The 22,975-nt window shown below is 47.6% G+C and overlaps 2 protein-coding genes across 6 annotated transcripts in view; both read right to left on the bottom strand.

Annotated features, from left to right (window-relative positions):
- The window catches only part of VCP (valosin containing protein), a 39,767-nt gene extending 37,153 nt beyond the window's left edge, over positions 1–2,614 (bottom strand). Inside the window, exon 1 of one of the 2 annotated variants that reach the window (XM_061612900.1) lies at positions 2,130–2,614. In XM_061612900.1, the coding sequence (XP_061468884.1) occupies positions 2,130–2,146 (17 nt within the window). In that variant the 5' untranslated portion in view covers positions 2,147–2,614. Of the gene's footprint in view, positions 1–1,568; positions 1,673–2,129 lie in introns of those variants that run through there. The other variant, XM_061612897.1, reaches the window with a different exon arrangement.
- A 373-nt stretch (positions 2,615–2,987) lies between these two features.
- Positions 2,988–22,923, bottom strand: FANCG (FA complementation group G). 4 transcript variants are annotated; one of them, XM_061612907.1, is made up of 15 exons: positions 22,733–22,923; positions 18,722–18,812; positions 17,064–17,195; positions 16,568–16,761; positions 15,608–15,764; positions 11,648–11,778; positions 10,158–10,304; positions 9,646–9,809; positions 8,836–8,902; positions 7,573–7,925; positions 6,878–6,918; positions 6,313–6,480; positions 5,913–6,036; positions 4,472–4,556; positions 2,988–4,426 (listed from the first exon to the last, which is right to left on the bottom strand). In XM_061612907.1, exons 1-15 carry the CDS (start codon positions 22,802–22,804, stop codon positions 4,130–4,132), a joined length of 2,223 nt encoding a protein of 740 aa, XP_061468891.1. In that variant the 5' UTR covers positions 22,805–22,923; the 3' UTR covers positions 2,988–4,129. The 4 variants fall into 4 exon arrangements, with proteins under 4 accessions (XP_061468891.1, XP_061468906.1, XP_061468914.1 ...); XM_061612922.1 differs by lacking the exon at positions 16,568–16,761 and adding an exon at positions 19,362–19,453 and having other exon boundaries at positions 18,699–18,812; positions 22,733–22,808; XM_061612930.1 differs by lacking the exon at positions 16,568–16,761 and having other exon boundaries at positions 18,699–18,812; positions 22,688–22,773.
- Positions 22,924–22,975: the final 52 nt, after the last annotated feature.

Below are 22,975 nucleotides of genomic sequence, written 5' to 3'. Positions count from 1 at the left end.
ACGCCCAGCAGCTGCTTCAGTGCTGCTGTTTTAAAAAGAACATAGGTTTTCTCGCCTGCTATGTGTTGACATCAGAAAGCCAAGTCAGAGTGAGGGCATGAAGCATTGTTTGCTCTCAGGATAGGCCTACCAACTGCACATAGTCAATATGATGCGGCTACATGATAATGCCAAACAAGAGTGAGAACAATACTTCCAGACCTCACAGTTGATGGACAATGTTTTGTATTCCATTTGAAGGAACCCCTCCCCACACAGACACATGGAGACAGTGCATTTTTGCAATGTTTTGTGAAATGCCCCATTTCTGTTGTGGCTTAACTGCATCAATCTCCCTCTTCTTCCCACCAAGCACATCTGTCAAGAGTCATTAAGAAACCTGAACACTTATCCTAAGCAGTTCGTTATTCTACCAACAGCATAACACCAACTTGGACAACCAAGCTGCTTTCTAATGGCAGCCAGTGGGGCTCAAAAAGAGCCTAAGCAAAAAGTGATGTGCAAACCATTCATGTTTCCAATCCTCATTCATTGAAGAATTACAATAGGAGTTCTTATAACTGGTCTCTCATGACGCATGCTTTCTGGATCCATATAACAAGATGGCAGCCACTGTTGAGGATTCACATTGTAAGCATGTACTCATTAGCAGCTAACATATTGCTTAAGGTCCCAGGAGACAGTGTGTGTTTTGCTAAATGGAACAGGTGCAAGTTTAGAGACCCACAGTTCTACCAAAAAACAATGGGTTACGGCCAATTTGAGCACATGATTCATTCACTAAGCCAGTCACACAAGGCCTTGGCTTGAACAACCTAAAAAGAATAGCAATGCAGGCTGCTCTGCTATGTGTTCTCTGTAAGAGAAAGGGCCTAGCTGCTCATTAGCCTCAGGATCCAGCAAATGAAGCATTACTGGCAGTATTGCTTGGTTTAACCAAGAAAATGATCTGTCAAGAACCATACAGACATGTGGGTTGCGACTTGAGAGTGATTTGGAGAAGATACTCCTAACTCTGATAAACAAATTCATTCACAGGGGAATCTAAATTACCTCATTTCTGAGCTCATTTGTTAAGTCAGTAATTTACAAATGGAGCATCGGAAACTCCCTGCAGTTGAGCAGGACTAGAGAAGAGTCCTAAATAAAAGTGAAGTAGCCTCTACTAAAGCCTAAGTTTGCTGTTCTAAGGAATATCTTTGTCTGATCTTCCTCCCTCCCTCCCCAGCTGCGTCAGCCTCCTGCAATGGTTCTGCAGGAGCTATGCTGAAGCTGGTCAACACCAGCAGCGGGCACCGATTTCCCCCGCTCGAGTCTGGAGCCCGAGAGGCCTTCTTCCCCAACCCGGCCATGGAGTGACTTCAGTCAAGACGACACCGCATTCGCCGGCAGGGCACAAGAGTCTTCCCTTTCCCCGCTAGCTTAGAAGCACCAAGGCCGGAAGGGAACACAAGGAGGGGCGGCGAGGCGAGCCCCCTAGTTGCCCAGAAGGCCCAGCATTTGCCCCGGGTTGCCACTCGCCCAGCCATCCACCATCTTGTCCCCACCCCTTCCCCCAATGACTCAACAGATCTGGAGCAGGAAGCGGCCTCGTGCAGGAAGGAGCGCGGCTCCCGGGCCCTCCGTCCCCTCCGGCGGAACAGAGGCCGGGGCCACCGCCACACCCCTCCCTCGAATGGCATGGGGGGGGAGCCTTCCATGGCAGCGCCCGCTCGCCCATCCCGACCCAGAGGCTCGCAAAGAAGGGCCCGGGGAAGAAGCCGGCCTCTCCGCCCCTGTGGGGCTTCTGGGGGAGGGGCTGTTCAGCCGTTGTTCAGCCCCCCTCGGGGTCTCGCGGAGGAGTGGGGGCAGCCCCCGGAGAGAGGGAGGCAGCCGCGGGGGGGAGGAGGGAGGCCGCGGGGGGGGAGGAGGAGGGAGGCCGCGGGGGGCGCCTCCCCCTCCCCCGGCGCCCCCCCTCCCGCCCACCCCACGCAGACAGAGGAGGGCGAGGCCTGCCGGCACCTCAACCGGCGGCCGCGAGGGAAACAAGGCGGTCAGGACGGGACTGGGCGGCCGGGGCTCGGCGGCGGCATCTCGGTTCCTGTCAGGCGCCTGTGCCCGGCTCCCCACCCGACGGCCCCGACACTCACTCGGCTCCCGAGGCCATGGCGGGCAAGGGAAGGCTCGGCTGCAGCGGTGTCGATGTGTGGCTCGGCCTGGGCGCCGCTCTCCGCTTTCTGCTCGTCCGTCGCGCGCGCGCTGCTTTCCCCTCACAGATCAACGCCGACTCATCGGGGGTGACGCTCCGCCCGGCGCGCTAGGCCGCACTCTGCCTAGCAACAGGTGGCACTTCAGCCAATCAGAAAAAGAGAACCAGCCTGGCTCGACCAATCGGAGCAAACTGCCGAAAAATCCTACCGGCTTCGAGTAATTGAGAAGCGGCAGGGTTATCCGGGAAGCGGATTCACCCGGCAACGAGGGAACCAATCGGAAAAATTCGCCAATACAAAAGAGAGAAATAAGACTACAGGGGGAAGCACAACCCTAATTCCTTTTCTGCCTGGCAACGCAGTTGCTGATAGGGTCAAGGCCTAAGAGCGACGGGTACGTTGCAGCCAGTCATAACGTGACAAGTAGATGATTGACGCGGCAAGGCATTGAAGGCGGGCACCAGGGCTTCGAGCTTTGAGCGGAGCGACTCACGCTTCGTGGAAGCAAATGGCAGGACTGGCCCGGAAGCAGTTTTACCTTTTGGGTCACGTGACGCCATAAAGGACGGCGGAAGAAGAGAGCCTGTTTCTAAGAGAACGCAGAATGCCACATAACCAGAGGCTGCTTGGTTGGTGGCGATGGGGAAGGGGGGCAGAGAGAGTGTCTGTGTGTGTGAGGCTGCAATCCAATGCATATCTACTCAGAAGTAAGCTCCATTGGGACTTGCTCCCAGGTAAGCATGTAATGGGTTGCAGATTGGCATGTGTCTGAGTGACAAATTTTCTTGTCTAGTGGGAAATTTAGTGGATGTCAAGCATTTATGATGAGAATCTGGCAGTTTTTACAAATACTTCAGTTTCATTATTTTTTTCTCTATGTATTTCATGAAACCTCATGTAGCCTTTTAAGAAACTTACTACTTTTGGACATTGTGTTGTAGCTTTCCTTATTTCATTTCTGTTCCTATCTACAGCCTCTAAAGTGCTACTTGGCAATTGCTTCATTTCTGCTGTAAGCTACAGCTAGTTGGCTACCCCTTTGATTGAAACATACCAGAATAACATACCGAACAGCACACAATGAGCCAGTAACAAAGAGGAGGATTTTTAAGTTACGTCTCAGTCCAGATCCTCCAGTGTGCTTGTTTTTTAAAGGTATAAAGACAAGGAGGTTCTTGCCAGTTGGCTTACTGAAGGAAAATATGTGTAGACCAAAATGTGATGCAAGCCTAAGCACCACCGACTCCTCATAAACCACAGCAGGCTCGCACAGACTTGAGCAGGGAGAGGAGACGCGATGGTTAGGAACTATATGCCTCAGAAATAAAAGGCAAGAGTATTCTCAGAGTGTACCTGCTTCACCAATGAGGAACCTCTGTTTGTATTTAATAAGGTGATTCCAAAACAGATACCCTTTGTATAAACAGTGCATCTCATAATCATCACAGGAAGAGCCTGCTGGATCAGGCTAACGGCTCATCTTGTTCTCAGAGTAGCCAACCAACCGAGGGGGGAAAACAAATCTTTGTACCATCCAGCATCTTTCATGGCAGCTCCTGATACAGCTCTGAAAGTTACCCAGAATCTGATGAGTGGAAAAGTCTATTATTGCTCCCACAGGTCAAAATGGAGATTCCAGAAACCCATGCATGTGATTTTGTGTTGTGTTTGCATTCATTCTCCCTCCCTCCTTTGTAAATGCCAAGCAGTGTGGCTGGTGGAGCCTTGGGCACACGGATAAGCATAAAGGAAAAGGCAGGCAGAGGCAGCTAGAGGAGAGAGAGCTGGATGTTGGGAAACAGCAACTAGGCTTGCTTTTCTTGCTGGAAGGGTTTGGCTCGTTTCTTGTTCGAAGAGTTTTTCCACAAATCCTTTCCCCAGCAAAGAAAATGGAAACTTAACACTTTCATGACACAGTGGAGTTTCATGTTGGAACTGCCTCAACCAGAGTCGAGGTTTCTGCAAGATGGAACGAGGTAGTGAGAAGAAGCCAGCCCTTTGCCTGCCCCTCCTGTCACAAATATCCAACTAAGAAAAAAATCAAAAATAATTTTATTATATAGGAGCAAAAATATGTGGGGCCTATGCAAAACACAACCTTTTTCCAGGACCAGTAGAACTTTCATTACCCATCGGTGACCACAACTGAAACATTCCCCATTCCAAAGGCAAAATGGGAGTCCAGGAAAGCCCACTAAGGCAGCTGCCTGAAAAGAAAGCCAGCAAAGGGGAGAGAAGCAGCAGCAGGAGCTCTAAGGTACCTGACTGCTGCTTCCTCCAAGGCAGCTTTCCACATTCCTGGTGAGGGATTCCATGTGAGGAAACTTCATCTGTTTCACACACGACAGCAGATATAATGGGAAAGATCTGAAAGATAAGATGGGGGGAGCAGGGGGAGCGAATCAATGTCAGTGGTCATTAGGGCAGAGATGGGCAGGTTATAATGCCTTGGAGAGAGCATGTTCTATGGCCTGGAGGGGGAACCTTTGTCCAGATGTTGCAAAACTACAACTCCCATCAGTCCTAGCAGGCATGGCCAATGGCAAGGGAAGATGACTGGAGTTCAGCAACATCTGCAGGGCCACAGGTTCTCCACCCCCGCCCCGTTGTAGGGTGAGAGGGGCAGAAGCCCAAAATATTGCAAGCAGCTAAGAGACCAAGGCGTGCTTTGCAGCCAGAGTATGGTCTGCAGCTGAGCCTCAGGCAAGATCTCTGTTTCATTGGGAGTCCTGGGCTCACACCCAGCCCTTGTTCTTGTCAGAGGGAGTGGAGTGTACCAAGGAAGGTATCCCAGACCTCAAAAGCCACAAGGACTTCAGATGGGGCAGTGGTATAACACCAGATTTCACCATGGCTAGGAAGGCAGCAGTAATTAAGCAGATTCGATGTCTCAGATATTCCAGTTCCATTGGAGCAGACAATGATTTTCAACGCACCTTCTGTCCAATTCTGTCAGATGTGCTTTGCATCTGGGGGGGATTGTGAGCAGCAAAATGTGCAAAGACTTCTGCAAATTAGGTGTGTTAAGAATAGGGATGCATATCCAGCAACAGATGGGCGGGACTGGGAGGTGTACAATCAGTTGCACATCCAATTTATACAGACAGTTGTTCAAAGCCACCAAGAGAGACTCCACAAAATTTCTGTGGATGTTTGAGATCACTGGTCAGAAAACCCAGCAGAAACAAAGGGGTGGGCTTCATGCATCTCTATTTGGGGGCATCTTTTACCCCTGGATCCTCTTCCCTGGCTACACAGATACACTTTAAGGAGTCCCTGCTGCTTCCCAGCTCAGGGGAAGAAGACCATCCTACTGGTCCAGGATTATGCATATTTCACCTATCCCTGAATTTAAAACAGAAGTGTGTGAAATCCAGTGTCAAACAGACTTGGCAACTTGAGAATCTTAGCATGTCTTTGTACAAAGGGCAGGTTTCTATGGCTGCAAAAAGGGGTGGTTGGGTGGGCAGAGAGAAAGAAAGATTTGGAAAAATGGCTAGCCAGGAGTGAGAGGTCCCCAAAGCTGCGCCTCTACCTCCTCTCCCTGGACAGTAACCACCTCACCAAGCCTAGATGTTACTGAGAGCTGGATGCCCAAAGTCAGAGCTGGAGTCAGCTGTATGGATGGAGAGTTGCAGCAACAGGGTGGAACTCGGATGGACTCCCTCCACATGCAACACTGCACTTCCTTGTGCAATCACAAGCTTAACGGCATTCACTCACCTTTCTGCCTCTTCCTCCAACAACACTGGGTTCAAGTGGAACTTCTGCCAGTGCCCAGCTGCTTCCTGCCTTCGGTCCAGTTTCCAGAGTGTGTGCATCAAATACAAGTTAGCAGTGGGGCTGCCTGCAAAGCACAAAGGAAGTGGCATGACCAGAGACATGGCTTCCTTGCAGTTTGGGACCCGAGGCTTGCTCTATGGCTTTCCTTCCACTGAGTGCAAAAAGGGACTCAAATGATGTGTCTTACATTGCAGGAGTTACCTATTCTGCATAATTTATTTTGCATGCTATGAGAAGTACTTGACCCCCACCTCCCACCTGTTTCTAGAAATACTTGACCAATTGCAGGCCAGGCCTCCTCCTCTCTACCGTAGTCAAAAGAATTCCAGGCTGATGGTACCTGGACAGACGTGCAAGCTGTGCTGGAAATCCATCAAGGCCTCTTTATCCCGCCCCATCTCCAGGAACTGGGTCCCTCGTCCAGTCAGGGCCAGGTGCCGGATCTGGGAAAGCACCTTTGCCTCTGACAGCCCCATTTGTTCCGTCTCCTTTTCAATGCTGTTGCTGCCTGTTGGAAAAAGAGTACAGCTGCCAGTGGGTGTCACTCTCCCAGCCACAGGCTAGAGAGGTCAACAGGAGCAAAACCAGCTATTTGGCTCTGTCCCACACCTTTTGAAGACCCTAATAGCTCCCAAATACAGTGGGGGGCTAGAGAAAGAAAATGGAAGTAACCAAAGTGCCCAGACTTCACCTTGTGGTGTCTCAAAAGGACCAGTCTGACTCATGGCATTCTCCTCTTGGGATGGTTGATTAAATGAGAGGTAAGGGCCCTCCCTAAGCCATTCCTACCTTCTGGCAGAAGCAAGTTCTGCCTAGCCCTGCAAAAGGGCTCTCCCCAGCCCAGAAACCCACTCCAGCCAAGAGGAAGGCAGAGACAAGCAGGCAGTAAGCATGTTGATCCCTACCTGTGGTCACAAAATGAACTTTCAGGAGATCATTAAGACACCTGTTGGGGAAGAAGCAAAGCAGAATCACTGCAATGCTCTGAGATGAAAGCCAGCGCCAAGACGCTCTGGGGGAGTACTTAACAATCTGCTCAGCTTTGCTGACCGTGACTGGCCTTCTTGGCACAGTGAGTTTTAGCCGGCTGGCAACCAGACCACACAAGCACAGAAACTGGAGTCTGGTGCCAAGGTCAGGATCCTGCTGATCCTGCCTGTTAAAATAAAAGCATCTACCTTTCAAGTCTGCAAAGATAAGCTCAGAGGTGAAAGCAGCTCCTGATCAAACTCTGGCAAGCAGAAGCAAACAAAGAGCAGCCAACACTGCATAATAGTTTATTCAAGGTGCCAAATCTAGGATCCTGGGGCAGAATGTAAATGTTTGAAATGTCAAGTATACACAGTCCTTCTGAACATCCAGGGAAATTTCCTAGCCAAGCAGGATGAGGGCTGCATCCAACAGGCCAGCCTGTCTCACAAGGCTCAAGTCCAATTCCTCAGTGGGAGAGGGGACGGACGGACGGACACGGACACACACACGGAGACACACACACACACACACACACGGAGAGTGGGAATACTCTTCTCACATCAAAGAAAGGAACAGGCCAGGCTGCCCAAGCCACTTTTCCTAGATCATAAACTGGGAGCCAAGTTACCTGCTCAAGTGACTTATGGCTTCCTTGGCTTCTCCAAGCCCAGCCCATGCCCAGCCCTGGATCAAATAGGCAGCTGCTTGCCAAAGGACACACAACAGGCTCTCCCGCTTCTGCTTTGTGAGGTTGCTACGAGACTTTGTCAACGAGCATCTTGCAGTCCCTTGCATGTCTTCTTTGGCCTTTAAGTCCAGTTCAATCCGTAGCTTCTCGGGAATCAGCTCATTTGTCCGGGTGACCACCTCCTCACACACTGAAATGGCATCTTCATGCCTGGCAAGGTCCTCCAGGGCAGAGGCAGCTTCTAGGAAGACCTCAGGGATCCTGGGCAAGGCCAGCTTGCCACACAGATACACCTGGAGAGAGAAAGGAGTGCCCCACCTGAGGATCAGAATGTGGTGTGCCCAAGCAAGGAATGTTACGCAGGGATTAGAGCAAATTTCACTGAAGAGCTGAGAGCTCTCAAGAACTTGCATAGGCTCAGCTGCAAATGCCTCCAGCCACCATCAGCCACTGAAACCAACATGCCAGAATATCCAGAAGCCAGGATAGCAAGTCAAATGCGACAAACATTGGGGCCAAAAAATACTCATGTCTTTGTATTTGTTGAAGTGGTGTTTCTTGGCTGTGGTTCCCCAAGAAAGGTATTTGGGCCACCCTCTTAGCACTGCTGGCCACCAAGATGAGGTCTGCAAAGTCTTTTGCACACATACAGCAACTTTCATTACTCAAGCCTGAATGGCTACCATGGGCTACATATACCCTTGAAGGACTCATCACCTCAGGGCATGTCCAGCAATGGCTTCCTGTTATCTTCTGGAGCCAATTCAAGATGTTGCTGTTGACCTTCAAAAGGCAGAAGACCCCCCCACACACACACACACACTTCTCTGGATCTCTCAAATCTACCACAAACTTCCTCTCACTGACTATAAACTTCCAACCAAGGAGGAGCTTTACCAAGTCATTGCAAAACAGGAAGAATAATTCAAAAAGCAAAATGTCAAATCAAAATCCAGTTGCAGAGATACTAAGCTGGGAGCTTTCTAAGATCATTTATGCTAGGATTTGGGGGAAAGCTGGGCCAGTAGACTATTACATTTACTTTAACTTTCATTTGTTAATAGAGCTGCTTAAGTGGATTTTCATGGCACATTTTGAAAAAATTGTTAACTCATTCAGTGCTACCCTGAGAGTGGGAAGGTTACATGTTCATCAAGCAAAATGTGTAAATGACATAAGATTACATAGCTGCATGGTGCCCACCTGGTGAAGAGGCTCTTCCTGCAACAGAGCCAAGAGGTCTAGGTAGTGGTCCACTGCCTCACTTATCCTGCAGGAGAAAGGACAGACCAACAGTTCATTTCTGGGCCCAATTCAAGGTGCTCATGTTAGTGTTTACAGCTGTAAATGATGTAGGCCCCAAATAATCTGAAAGACCACCTCCTTCCCTACAAACCTTCTTGGGTGTTAAGATCGGCAGAGGGGTCTCTCTCCCACCACTCTCAGAAGTGCTGGGAACAGCAGCCTGGGAAAGGGCTTGCTCTGTGGCAGCCACCAAACTGTGCAACTCCCTCCCCACAGAGGTGCATCTAGCATCTTCCTTGTACAGCTTTCGCTGGATGCGGAAGACACACCTCTTTTACATGGCCTTTGACCATTAACATATTTTGTTTTGTGTGACCCATCTCTTGTGCTGAATTTATACTGTTCTGTTCTGGCTGGAATGGTTTGACTTGTTTCTATACTTGTATGCTATACTGTTGTAACCCACTCTGGGACTTTGTGGTGAAGAGCAAGGGAAGAAGCCTTCTAAATAAAAAAAATAAGTTAACAGGAGCTGCAAGGACACCCTATGGGCTTCCTACAGACAGAATGTTGCATTTGGTAACCTGCTCTTAGCTCGTCGTCTGCCCTTCCCCCAGCTCATTCAAAGTGCATTAAGGAGCCTCTAGCAGAGGATTCCCCTGTTACTAATTTGAGACTCATAAGAAAAGTTTCCCTAGAGAAAATCTCGCCCTAATCCCAAGTAAGCAAGAGGGGAGCCTTGCGTAAAAGCAAGGTGAGGGCACTCACCTCCCTGCCTGGAAGCTCCTCTGGGCCAGCAGATATTTCACTTCTGATGGACAGTTCTTGACAAAGAAACCAGTCAGTTGTGATGCACAGGTGAGGAGCTCTGTTTGGATCAGGAAACGCGGATTGATAGACTCGGTTGTCACCTGTGCAGGGCCGTCCAGAGCCTGAGATGGGAGATGTGAGGGAACACAAACATATATGATCCAATCAGGCAGGATGGCATAGTGCAGCTAAGGAGGGACCTGCACTGGCCAACTCCTCCTGCCCTTTTTCATGAGGGAATCCTGGACCCTTGGAAGACAAGGAGAAGTCCAAAACAATGACTGCACTTTCTGGCCCAAGGACAGGCATATATCTACAGTCACTGGACAGACCTTCCCTCCCAGCCAGTTCCCTCAAGGACCAGGAGTTAAGCAAGAGGGGAAAGAGCCAGCTTCCTGTGGCAGAGGAGCCACAGCCTCAGTGCAGCCCCGTGGCTACATCACACAGGGATAGAAAGACCTTGGACAGACCTGATCCAACAGCACTAGGACCTCCAGCTCAGCCTCTGTGAGCCCCAGTTGGTGATACAACAAAGCTGCTTGGTGCAGGGCAGGGAGGAACGTGAAATCCACCTGCAGGGCTCGTCTCAGGTGCTGAATCGCCATTTGTGGCTTGCCCTGGAGTGAACAGAAGGAGATGCAGGATGAAGCGTCTTGCTGGAGAAAAAGCCCTGCTGAGATCCAAAGGACAGCTGCTGTAGCCTAAGGTGGAATTCTACCTTCCTATACACAAAGACACTTACACTAAGTAACCTCACGTGTGGGGTGTTCTTCCACTCAGTCACAGAAAGCTGGCTTTTGACCCTACGTTGCGGGTCCGGCCCCCCAACATGCATCATTGTAGAAATGATTTTATTCTTTTTAGAGTCTATCTTTTGCATTTTATCACATTTTATCTTACTGTACACCACTTCAATAGCTTCTGGCTGTGAAGTGGTTTATAAATCTGTAAACATTTATTTATTTATTTTATTGACTTTATATCCTGTTCTTCCTCCCATAGGAGCCCAGGAGAGCAAATTAGCTAACTAAACTAACTAACTAATATATTTAGCATTTTGTATTAATGAACGTCAGTCACTAAAAACATTTCTTGATATTTTAACACTTTGACTGCTTAGCAAGAAAACATTTCGCAGGGTGTGTGTGCAGGTGTGCCAGTAGCACTCCAGGAGTTCCAATGATGGGTATTTATTTATTTATTATTTTATTTATGCCCTGCCATTCCTTCCAGCAGGAGCCCAGGGCGGCAAACAGAAACAGTAAAAACATTTTAAAACATCATAAAAAGGCCTTAAAATACATTAAAACAAAACAACGTTAAAAACATTAAAAAAACTTTTAAAACATATTTTTAAAAAGTGTTAAAAGATATTAAAAGACATATTAAAAGCAATTCTAACACAGACGTAGACTAGGATAGGTCTCAACTTAAAAGGCTTGTTGGAAAAGTATGGGTATTGTTGGAAAACTAGGAAATAATTTAAAATTTTACACACAAAAAATAAATCAAGGCAGGAGTTTTGCTGGAGCAGGAATGTCATTCTTCTCTTGTCAGTTGCAAGAGAAAGAATATTCAGCTATGAGAAAATTCTATCCATTTTAAAGTATTGCCTTTCAGGTCTTCCTTGCTTCATGAACCAAACTGTGCCTTGCTCTCTTCTTGAAAGAACCCCCAAGAGGAGAGTGAAAAGGGATGGCATCACAAGGTCAGGGGGAAAGAGAACTCCACCAGCATGGCACTTTCTGTTGTGGCTCTCGGAATCACCATTTGCCACTTAAGGGCCACTGGCAGCCCCACATCAAACCCAGCTCTGTTGGGGCATTTTGACACAGTTTTGCCCTGTTTTGCCCATGAGATGGTAATGAGATGGCATGGCTTGTGAATGCAGAACAGGAAGGAAAAGGAAGGTGTTCCTTTCACATGGCATCTCATGCACACACCACCAATGCCCTCATACCATTTTCAGGTGGCAGGATCCCATCAGGGTGAAGATCTGGGCAAGGACTCGCCTAGAACACATTCCTGTAGCAGCTGCTTGGAGAAGGGCAACAGCAGCAGGGAGATCCCCAGCTTCCAGTTCCTGGACACCTGGAACAGACAGGAAAGCCTCAGAGTAACCCCATTCCCGCCAGCAGGGCAGAAAGAGAGCCTTTCCCATTGCTAGGCTCTCACAAGGGCAATTACTGGCCAGCTCAGTTTCTCCAGATGGGAATCAGTCTCAGGTTCACTGGATCCTATCTGTGCAGGAGGCTACTCCCTTCCCCCTCTCCTTTGCAGGAATCCACTGCTACAGCATCCCTGACATGTGGCCTTTCAGCATCTTCTTAAAAGCCCATTACAAGGAGCAGCCCACCAGCTCATGAGGTACTCGGCTCCACTATAGTCAAGAAGCTCTTCCTGATATTTAGTCGAAATTCCCTTCCCCTGGCCAAGAAGAGGTGGTAGATAGACGAGGCCTTTCTCAAACAAATCTCTGAAATCTCAAGGAGGCAAGAACTAGTAGTGATGGGGGACTTCAACTACCCGGATATCTGCTGGGAGACAAACTCTGCGAAGCACAAAGCCTCCAACAAATTCCTGATGGGCCTTGCTGATAATTTCCTCTTTCAAAAAGTAGAAGAAGGAACAAGGGGATCGGCAATCCTGGACCTGATCTTAACTAACACGGACGAATTGGTCACGGGAATTAAAGCGGTCGGTACCTTGGGGGAAAGTGACCACGTAATGCTGGAATTCGGGATTCTGGGGAAAGCCAAAGAAGAATATAGTCAAATATGGACCTTGGATTTCAGGAAAGCCGATTTTAGCAAGCTCAGGGAAATGATGGGTAGGATCCCATGGCTAGATAGACTAAAGAAAAAAGGAGCCCAAGAAGTGTGGGAGTTCATGAAGAACATATTACAAAAAGAGCAATCGCAAACAATTCCAAAGAGGAAGAAAAATGGAAGACATCGGAAAAAGCCAATGTGGCTACACGGAAGACTGGTGGAGGAGGTAAAAATAAAAAAGAGCATGTATAAAGAATGGAAGGAAGGACGCATCACCAAGGAAGAGTACCGACGAGCGGCTCGGGCTTGCAGGAATAGCGTAAGGAAAGCGAAAACCCAGAATGAGCTGAGGCTGGCGAGGGAAGCGAGGAACAACAAAAAGGGGTTTTTCAGATATGTTCGAAGCAAGAGAAAGACCAAGGAAACGGTGGGACTGCCGCTCAATGAGGATGGCAGAATGTTGACAGATAACAAGGAAAAGGCAGAACTGCTCAACGCCTATTTTGCCTCCGTTTTCTCCCAAAAAGGGAACAGTGTGCAACCTTGCATTGGTAGCAATCTCAGTAAGGGGTCGGGATTGCAGTACAAGATTGATAACGAGATAGTCAGGAAATACCTAGTTAACCTAAATGAGTTCAAATCTCCAGGGCCTGATGAACTGCATCCCAGAGTATTGAAGGAACTTGCGGATGTACTCTTGGAACCTCTTGCCATCATCTTTGAGAAATCCTGGAGAACGGGAGAGGTGCCGGAGGATTGGAGACGGGCAAACATCATCCCGCTCTTTAAAAAGGGTAAAAAAGAAGATCCGGGGAATTACAGGCCGGTCAGTCTGACTTCAATACTGGGAAAGATATCAGAACAGATAATAAAAGAGTCCATTGGCAACTATCTAGATGACAATGCTGTGATTAGTAGGAACCAGCATGGGTTTGTCAAGAAAAAATCCTGTCAAACTAATCTCATCTCTTTTTTTGATCGGGTCACTAGCTTAGTAGATGGTGGAAATGCTGTAGATGTCATCTATCTAGATTTCAGCAAAGCGTTTGACAAAGTCCCCCACGACCTTTTGATTAGCAAACTGGTCAAATGCGGACTACATGGAAATACTGTCAGGTGGATTCACAACTGGTTGGAAAACCGTACTCAAAGCGTGGTCGTCGGTGGCTCTGCTTCGGACTGGAAGGAGGTTTCGAGTGGAGTGCCACAGGGTTCTGTCCTGGGGCCGATACTCTTCAACATTTTTATCAATGACTTAGATGATGGAGTGGAGGGAAGCCTTATGAAGTTTGCGGATGATACGAAACTGGGAGGGATAGCTAACACAATGGAAGACAGGAATAAAATCCAAAGGGACCTGGATAGACTAGGAAATTGGGCTGAAATTAATAAAATGACATTCAATAAAGACAAATGCAGGATTCTGCATTTAGGCCACAAAAACAAAATGCACGGGTACAGGATGGGAAATCCTTAGCAGTAGTGCGTGTGAGAAGGACCTTGGAATTGTAGTGGATCGCAAGTTGAGCATGACCCACCAATGTGATGCTGCGGCAAAAAAGGCAAATGCAGTTTTGGGCTGCATAAACAGAGCTATAGTTTCCAGGTCGAGGGAAGTAATAGTCCCACTATATTCTGCATTAGTCAGGCCTCATCTGGAATACTGCGTTCAGTTCTGGGCGCCTCATTTTAAGAAAGATATAGACAAGTTAGAGCGGGTTCAGAGGAGGGCGATGAGGATGATAGCCGGTATGGAGAACAAGTCTTATGAGGAAAGGTTGAAGGAACTTGGCATGTTCAGTCTGGTGAAGAGAAAGCTGAGGGATTACATGATTGCACTCTTTAAGTACCTGAAGGGGTGTCACACAGAGGAGGGTACAGGTTTGTTCTCTGCTGCCCCAGAGGGTAGGACTAGGTCTCATGGTTTTAAGTTGCAGGAGCGTAGATTCAGATTGGACATTAGAAGGAACTTCTTGACAGTAAGGGCAGTTCGGCAATGGAACCGACTGCCTAGGGAGGTGGTGGGATCCCCTTCGCTGGATGTCTTCAAGCAGAGGCTGGACAGCTATCTGCGGGAGATGCTCTAGCTGTGGATTTCCTGCTGTGAGCAGGGGGTTGGACTCGATGGCTTACAAGGCCCCTTCCAACTCTATGATTCTATGATTCTATTCCTTGAATCTGTTTGGAGCAACAGAAAACAGATTTGCTCCATCATTGCCTATGCTGGCAGCCTCCCCAACATTTGAAGATGTATACTATACCATCTCTTAATCACCTCTTCTCCAGGCTAAACACACCTAATGCCTTCAACTTTCCTCCCAGAGCTTGCTCTCAGGACCCTGCACCATTTTGTCACTCTCTTCTGGATACAGTCCAGTTTGATAACACCTTTCTCAAATTGCTCTACCCAGAACGAGGCACAGAAGTCCAGGAGCTGTCTCTCCAAAGCAGAACAGAGGGGTACAGTTACTTTCATATGGGCTAGTATGTGACAACCAGGGTTATGCAGACAAGTGCTTTACATGTTGCACTACACATTTTTAAAAATATGTTTTAAATTTGCTATTAAACTTATTGAACATTAGCAGAAGCTTTAACAGTAACAGCATTTCAACAATGGAACCAGTTAGCTACAGGGTGGCGGGTTCTCCCTCCCGATAGGCTGGGCAGCCACCCTTTGGGGATATTCCAGCTCTGGATTTCCTAGCAGGAGGTCAGTCTAGGTGGCCTGCGTGACCCTCTCCATCTCTACAGTTCTATTGCCCAGATTTTGCTCTTGAGACAGAACAGAAAACAATTAAGACAAGTCTATCCATCTTTCAAACCAGAAGAGCAACTGACAGTGGTATTGTTTTATTCTAACCCAGATCTCTTCCTCTTTCTCAGAGTAAAGCTTTCCTCCCGTATTAAGTCTGCCTTTGCATTCTCAGTCCCTGGCAGGGCTGTGGAGTCTGTATGCCAAACCTTCGACTCCGACTCCAAGTCTTCTACTCCCTGGCCTGTGTACTCTGCAGACAGATCCATTTTGATTACCAAATCTCAGAAGGCTTACTGGCATAAGGAATGGTGGCTGCAAAGGAGCGGGTTCAAAGGGGCAAAGCTTTTAGAGAAGCAGTGGGCATGTGAAGACCAGGTAATATCAGCCCTACCTTGCAAGAAGGCAGCTGAAGTCCCCAGAATGTCTTTTAAGTCTTTGACACTCTGCACAAGAAGGGGGTCAGCTTCTCCCATGTCAGGTGGATGCCACGTCTGGAGCAGTGGAAGGAGCTCATTCTTACAGCCGTGGTAAGGAGAAGGCTCCAAGCTCTGAGAAAGAAATAACAAACCATTCAAGTTCAAGAGTCCTGCAGCATTTTAAAGACTAAGGATTGTATTCAACTCAGAGACCTACTGAAATTAATGAACCTAAGTTAATCACGTCTATTAACTTCAGTGGGTCTACTTTGACTAGGACTAGCGTTGAATACCACCCTAACTATTTTCTTGTAATAAGAATAGTTCTGCTGGTTCAGACCAAAGGCCCACCTAGTCCATCATCCTGTTCTCATGATGGCCAACCAGATGCCTTTTGGGAAGCCCAAAAGCAATACCCAAGCACATCAGCAGCACCCTCCTCACTTGTGCCCCCCAGCAACTGGTATTCAGAGGCATCCTGCCTCAGAGCCTGGAGGGAGTGGCATCCCAGTTCTCCCCAAGCCAATAAGGCTGACAGAAGGGGGAGAGGCGCGGGAGAAGGCAATGCCTACCTTAAACTATAGACAGACAACTTGGCTTAACAGATGGAACTGCATAAAGGCTGGGCCCACAGGTGTGCCGACCCATTTGTTTCTTTCTCATATTTATAGTCTATAGGCCTCAGGCTGGCTACTGGTGTGTGATTCAACCAGGGTCGGTGCACAGTCAATGCATGGCAGGTCTGCTTTTCTTGAGGAAACAGCTGTCCCAGAATTTAAGTTCAGTCTTCCTCTTGTAGAGAGCAGTGACAGGCCCTACAGCCTGCTGCAGCATTGCAAGCCTCCAACCCACCAGCAAATGAGAAAACAAAGCTTTCATCTACCATGGAGGGGCGAACAAGAACGCTATGCAGCTCCAGACTGCCGTCACGCTACCTTAGTGCCATTCAGAAGCCGAAAGAGGCCTTCCACTGTTCCTAGGCGGTTTGCTGCCAGCCAGAGTGCCCCTTGCAGGGCAGCCAGTCGATGCAGTGGGGCCTGCAGCTCTTCAGGGGTGCCCTCCTGCAGCACCCGCTGCCAGCGGTCCCCTGAGCCGAGTCCTTGGCCAGACACCGCACAAGCCTCCAGAACTAGCAGAGACAGACAGAGAAAAACTGCCTAGGCCTGATCTTCATTCAAGGTGAATGAAGAGGGGAGAGAGACGTGCCACATCACTGGATGTTCTGCACATACAGAAGATCCGGTGCCATCCACGGTTGCAGGCGGGTCTGGAATCCTGAAGCAGAGGAAGGATCCCTCCAAGTCCTGCACCCCAGCTCCTTCAGAACAGGAGGTGGCAGCTCCATGGCTCAAGTGTTCATTTCTACATGGAGCCTGTGGCTTTAGTTCTACCACCTGCCCTTTGGATAGCAAGAGGAGACACTTCTCTTACCCCTGCTGAGCCCATGGTCTATTACTGCCAAGAGTTTCTCGCCGGAGTCGCTGGAGAGATGAATATCAAACACCAGGGAATTGTAGAGGATGGTCAGCTCCAAAGGCAGAGCTGGGAGCGCAGCTGGAAGGCCTGCAGGGACAGAGAACAGAGCGAGAGGGAGAACCCAGGATGCGTCTCAAAGAAGAGGCCTTCCAACCACAGTCAGATCTCGCCAGGATGACCCATGTCAAAGGTGGCTGGGCTCAGCACCCTAGGAGCTTGACCTGAGCCCCAAAGCTGCTCAGGAGGGGCAGGCAGAAGCAAGCAAACATTCGGGTTCCAGCAGTGAGCGTAAGGAAGGATGGCAACCGAGAGCTACGGGAGAGCCTAGATGTACACACCGTGAAGGAAGCCCATTCCACTCCGGGGCAGCATGCAACGCAGCTGAAGCTAAGCAGGTCTGGGTCTGGCCACTGCCTTGATGAGAGACCACCTGGGAACTTGAGTTCCATGGCGGAAGAAAGGCAGGATGGAAACAGTAGAGAAGTAAGTCACACTTGCCGTGTTGCCACCACATGTACAGTCCTCCGTCGAGGACTGAGCTTGTGGGGAACAAATCCAGCCAGGCTGAAACAGAAAGGGCTGCATAGAGCACTGCCTGGATGGACAGCAGGGACATCACAAAGCAACCTTTCTCCCCTTCCCCCAGGCAAACAACCTATCGGAAGCATGGGGGAAGGAGGGGCCAAACCAGCAAGGAAATCCAGATTCACCACAGCATACAGCATACAGTATGCGAGATTTAAAGATGGTGGGAAGCCCAGCTAACCCCACGCAGCCAAAAAGCCCTGCTGGCTCCGGGTATCCATGTTCATCCCGCAAAGACAAGTTGCTCCCAGTGAGGAGCAGGCACTGGGGCTGCCTTGCCAGGTGGATCTGCATTCATCGCCTGGGGCACCCAACAGGGCTCGTAAGGCTGCCGAGGTGCTGTCTCTGGGTCCGGACAGTTCAGTCTGCCATGATGGCAGAGGAGGAAAGGCTTGAGACTCCGGGCACCTCACACCAGGCCAGACAAGGTCAAACTCTTATTATCCCTGACCCACAGCTACACAGAGGCCTACTCTCAAACTCTGATCCAGATTCCAGTCCCACCTCTGCCACGGACTCACTTTGTGGCCCAAACTCAACTCCCCAGCTGCAACAAGCGCAACACAGATGGCAAAGGAATCGCTCACCGTATGTATCAAAGAAAAAAGTACATAATACATTATCAGTTGAACTGGAGGCTTCCCAAAAGCAGACCCCGAGCATTCTTTGGAGCCACGGATAGCATGGCAACCGCTTGGGATGTCTTGGGGAGGGAGTAGAATGAAGGCAGTTGGAGATTTGTTTTTCACAAAAGTTTAATCCGACTGAATGTTATTCTACTTTAATGGGATTTTAGTAGTGGAAAGGAATCATCCTATGCTTACATTGGGAACAGTACAGAATCACTGCAGCAAGCTCTGTCGTGGATAAAGGGATGCACCTTCAGTGAAAAACAGCCGATACAATTTCACTACAACAGCCCCTCCCTCAGCCCAGCACTTCACATAGAGCTGCCTCTACTTGTACCAGGGAAGGAGCAAGGCTACATGACAGTTTCCTACCTACCAAGAAAGGTTTTTCTGAACTACCTTGGATTTTCTGCAGCAGCTGAGTGAAGGCGAGCTGGCATTCTTGAGCTGTCTGTGTCACTGAGCAATCGGGACCCGGGAAACTTGCCACCTGCCAAGGAGACAATAGGAGGAGCTTGGAGAAGGGCCCATGGTCACTGCAGGGCAGTCCCTGCCACAAGCAGAGGGGGTCAGAAGCATGCAACCAGAAGCAGCCTACCACAGATGATTCTTCCAGGAAGTAAAAGATGCTGTGCAAAACAAGGACAGGCAGGACTCTAGCCAGCACTATTTATGTATTTGTTCATTAATTTGATTTATATCTCGCCCTTCCTCCCAGAAGGAGCCCAGGGTGGCAAACAAAACAATGGACTCAGAAGATTTCACATGGCATAAACTGGACCACAGAGAGACAATGCAGATTATAAGCCGGAGTTTCACTAACGTGGCTACTGCTCCTCCGCTTTGAGTCTTTTTGGCTAAAGACTGGAGTAAAAATGCTTTAATTAAATGTATCGCTATCAGGTCAAGGCCAGAGCTTGCTTATACCTTTGTTTATTTTATTTAACAAAATTGGACCCAAAAGTCTACAGCAGCCCATCATCCCGGTCATAAAATCAACACCCTTTTGTTCAAAATCAAATCTCACTGAAGCACCCACGCGTAGGATTGTGGCCTTGAGCTTGCTTTCTGCTGCCTGTCACAAGCCTGTGTCCAGCTTCCCTTCGACTAATATGGTTTTTGGGAGCATTCCTGAAAAAATACAGCATAGTAGAAAACTTGTAAATAATCTAAAGGAACAAATATTACTTTTTAGATTTCACTTGTGGATAGAATTGTTCATAGAGCCTGAGGAATGGTCCGTCTTCTGCATGTGACACACCAGCTTCTTCCTAATTTAGCCTGACTATCTGACACTAGTCAGACCTTGACTGAGGTAGCACTCTGGTGTGGAACAACCTCCCCCAACTCCTGTCAGTTACATGAGCTTTAAACCAGGGTGGTCGGTTTAATCTTGAGGATTAATCTAGGTACTATTTGTTTTGTAGCCTAGGACCCTAGGAAAATTATTAGCCATGATGATGGTCAGTAATGAGTACCTTCCACTGAAAAAACGTGTAAAAAATAGCTGAAAATTTATAATAGTCAAATATGAGCAGCAAAATGACAAAATCAACTGACAAATGCAACGTATTTTATGCAAAACAGAAGTCAGAGAGATGAAAATGAAATAGAACTTGATTCCATGACAATACTTGTTATTATAAACAAAGTAGCATAAAGAACAGAAAGATATAAATACAGATTGCGTATACAATAAATGAATGCAAAGATAGCACACAGATTCAGAAAGAATATTAAACACTGCAAAACTGTACAATTATACATTACATAGAGCTTGTAAACACACAACATAAATTATATATAGAATAAACACAATTCATGAATGGCATAAAACCATAAAAATCTACTTCTTTGTGCCAGCAGAGTAGATGTATTGAAAGCTTCACTTGAGATTTTATTTAAGTTTCAGTTCTTCCTCAGACAATTCTTCTGGACTGAATGGCAGCCAATCTTAACTTCTCACGCTACATAACATCAATAATGAACAAACCAACCAATAAGGAACGCTGTGGTCCAAGTATAACTACTAATATGATTTACTTTACCTGTAGCCTTCCAGTTCAAGATGAAAAAACTATTTTATCAGGGAAAAACTATTCCTAATATTGTAAGTAAAAAACCAGAATTAATATAATGAGAAAATATGAAACTAATGTAAAATAAACGATCCATTGCCAGACACTACTTGTTAGATACAGATGGCCAAACTCTTTTTATGTGAAAAATCAAGATCAGCTACTGTAAATCATTTAAAGAAATAGAACAACCTGCCAGGCCATTCTGATGACAAGCACAAAGAGAGGGTCTGCAAATTATGAGTGAATTAAATCATATCAGGCTGATTAAAGAAAAACAGACAGATCCTGTTTGTCGTTAAGACCCATAGGAGATATGGTGTAAGAATGGATGCCATTCAATCCAGTAGAATTGTCTGAGGAAGAACTGAAACATAAATAAAATCCAGAGTATAGCTTACTACATACACTGACAGAAAGAAAATTTTTTGTGTGATTTTGCCATTCATGAATTCTATTTATTTTTTCAGTAATCCATTTAGGTCTTTCTCTCTTTTTAACTGAAGGTATTGTCTTTTTGCATTCTTCCCTGATAATGTCCATTGTTCTTCTGGTTCTCTGTCAACTAAGTTTAAAGCTTCAAATCTGTTCCTTATTTGATCATTATATTCTTCTGGGATGTTATTTAAATTGTATTTTGGCATTATGATTGCTTTGTTGTTATTCTTTAGCTTTACTCTGATTTTTGATATTGCCAGTTCATGATCTGTACTGCAGTCTGCTCCTGGTCTTATTTTCACAGAAAGCATGGAACTTCATCTTCTGCTACCAATTATATACAATAGGGCTCCACTTTTCAGCGTTCCGCTAATATGGAGGCACCAGCAGGGCGATCAGCTGGAGCATGGGGAGCTCCAGCCACTGTGCTCCAGCTGACAATGATCAGCTGTAGCGCGGGGAGCTCTAGCTGCTGTGCTCCAACTGACAGCAATCAGCTGTATTGCGCGATCAGCTGTAGTGCAGAGAGCTTGCACGCTATAGCTGAGCGCTGTCAGCTGGAATACAGTACAGCCCCACTTTCTGGTGGTTTTTGCTTTTCAGCGGGGGCTTGGAACGTAACCTGCCATATGAGTGGGGCCCTACTGTAATCAATTTGATTCCTATACTGACCATTTGGTGATGTCCATATGTGCAGTCGTCTTTTCAGTTGCTCAAACAATGTGTTTGCAAGAAACAAATTTTGGCTTCACAGAATTCAATAAGTCTTTCTCCTCCTTCTTTTCTATCTCCTAAACCACATTTCCCCCCAGTTTCTAGTTTTTCTCTGTTCCCTTCTTTTGCATTCCAGCCCCGCATGATTTTCAGCACATCTTGTTTTGGTGTGTGATCAATTTCTTACTGTACTTCTGGGTAAAATTTCTCCATAGAGCTCCATTTTTATTGTATGATTGAAAACCACAATGAGAGGTATGTAAAAGGTGATACATAAATCTATAGTGGACTTTTAGTGAAGTGGCACTTACCCTCTGGAATTCCCTTCCCCAAAATATTAGACAGGTGCCATTTCTGTTATCTTTTTGGTGCCTACTGAAGACTTTCTTTCAACAAGCCTTTCAAGTAGAGACCTTATCCCAGTCTGTGTCTGTGTTGGAATTGTTTTTAAAGATGTTTTTAAAGCTTTTTTTTTTTTAAATGTTTTTAAAGATGTTTTGTTTTAATATATTTTAAAGTATGTTTTTATGATGTTTTAGACTGGTTTTAGTGCTTTTGTTTGCCGCCCTTGGCTTCTACTGGGAGGTAGGATGGGATATGAATTTGATAAATAAATAATTAATATGAATAAATAAATTTAATAACAATGGTTTGTACGTGAAGTTAGCTACTCAGGACAGACCAATTGGAATTAATGGGCATACTTAATTTAGGTTCATGAATTCCAATTCTCAGGAGGCCCTTAGGCGGCAATCCAATACACGCTTACCTGGAAGTAAGCCCCACTGGACCCAACTATTGAGTAGCCCTGTATTGGATTGCAGCCTTAGTTGGATACAACCTAATTAACGTTATGTCAATATATTAATATATTAAGCTGCCAAAACATGCAAAAGCAAAAGGAAGAGAAATTGGGATAGGGGAGGAGAGCGGAGGGGAGGTCGCACCCCCAAAGCAAGCGTCCCTCGCCCGGCCAGAGATGATGTGTACCCGCGTCTCCGGGAGATCAAGAAGAGCTCGCGGGGCAGGCACGGCTACAGGCCACCCGGCTGGCCCAATCAGAGACCAGTCTGGCGCCTTCCAGGCTCTGCGGACTACAACTCCAGCCAGCACTCTGCTTATCAGGCGCTCCTACCTCCCCTCATTCCCCTACCCCGACCGGGCGTCTCTCGATAAGTACCGTCCGCCAGCGCCTCGCCAGCTCGTCGTTCTCCTCCCGCCAAAGGTCCAGGCAGCTCCTGGCGGAGGCCATGAAGGAAGCAAGGCCGCTCCGTCTCTATTGGCTGCGCCTTGGCGCGCCGGCGTCTCTGATTGGGCAGTCAGGCGCAGGGGGTAAGATCGAGTAGGGCCGGCGTGGAAGTTTCAGCTCCGGAAAGGCCCTTTGAAAGCGGCCACGCCCACGAAGCGGAGCCAATCCGTAGCG

Source organism: Rhineura floridana, chromosome 1 (genome assembly GCF_030035675.1).
Source record: "Rhineura floridana isolate rRhiFlo1 chromosome 1, rRhiFlo1.hap2, whole genome shotgun sequence".
NCBI lineage: Eukaryota > Metazoa > Chordata > Lepidosauria > Squamata > Rhineuridae > Rhineura > Rhineura floridana.
The sequence above is the reverse complement of the archived record's forward strand: the minus strand, read 5'-3'. Positions and strand labels throughout refer to the sequence as shown.

What these genes read in the sequence shown, in the direction of transcription:
- FANCG (XM_061612907.1), bottom strand. Translation starts at nt 22,804, where the DNA reads ATGGCCTCCGCCAGGAGCTGCCTGGACCTTTGGCGGGAGGAGAACGAC. An exon ending in TGGCGAGGCGCTGGCGGACG is followed by an intron (nt 18,813 to 22,732) that starts GTACTTATCGAG and finishes TCTCCTTGGCAG; the next exon opens with GTGGCAAGTTTCCCGGGTCC. An exon ending in GCCATAAGTCACTTGAGCAG is followed by an intron (nt 6,919 to 7,572) that starts GTAACTTGGCTC and finishes CTTCCCCAACAG; the next exon opens with GTGTCTTAATGATCTCCTGA.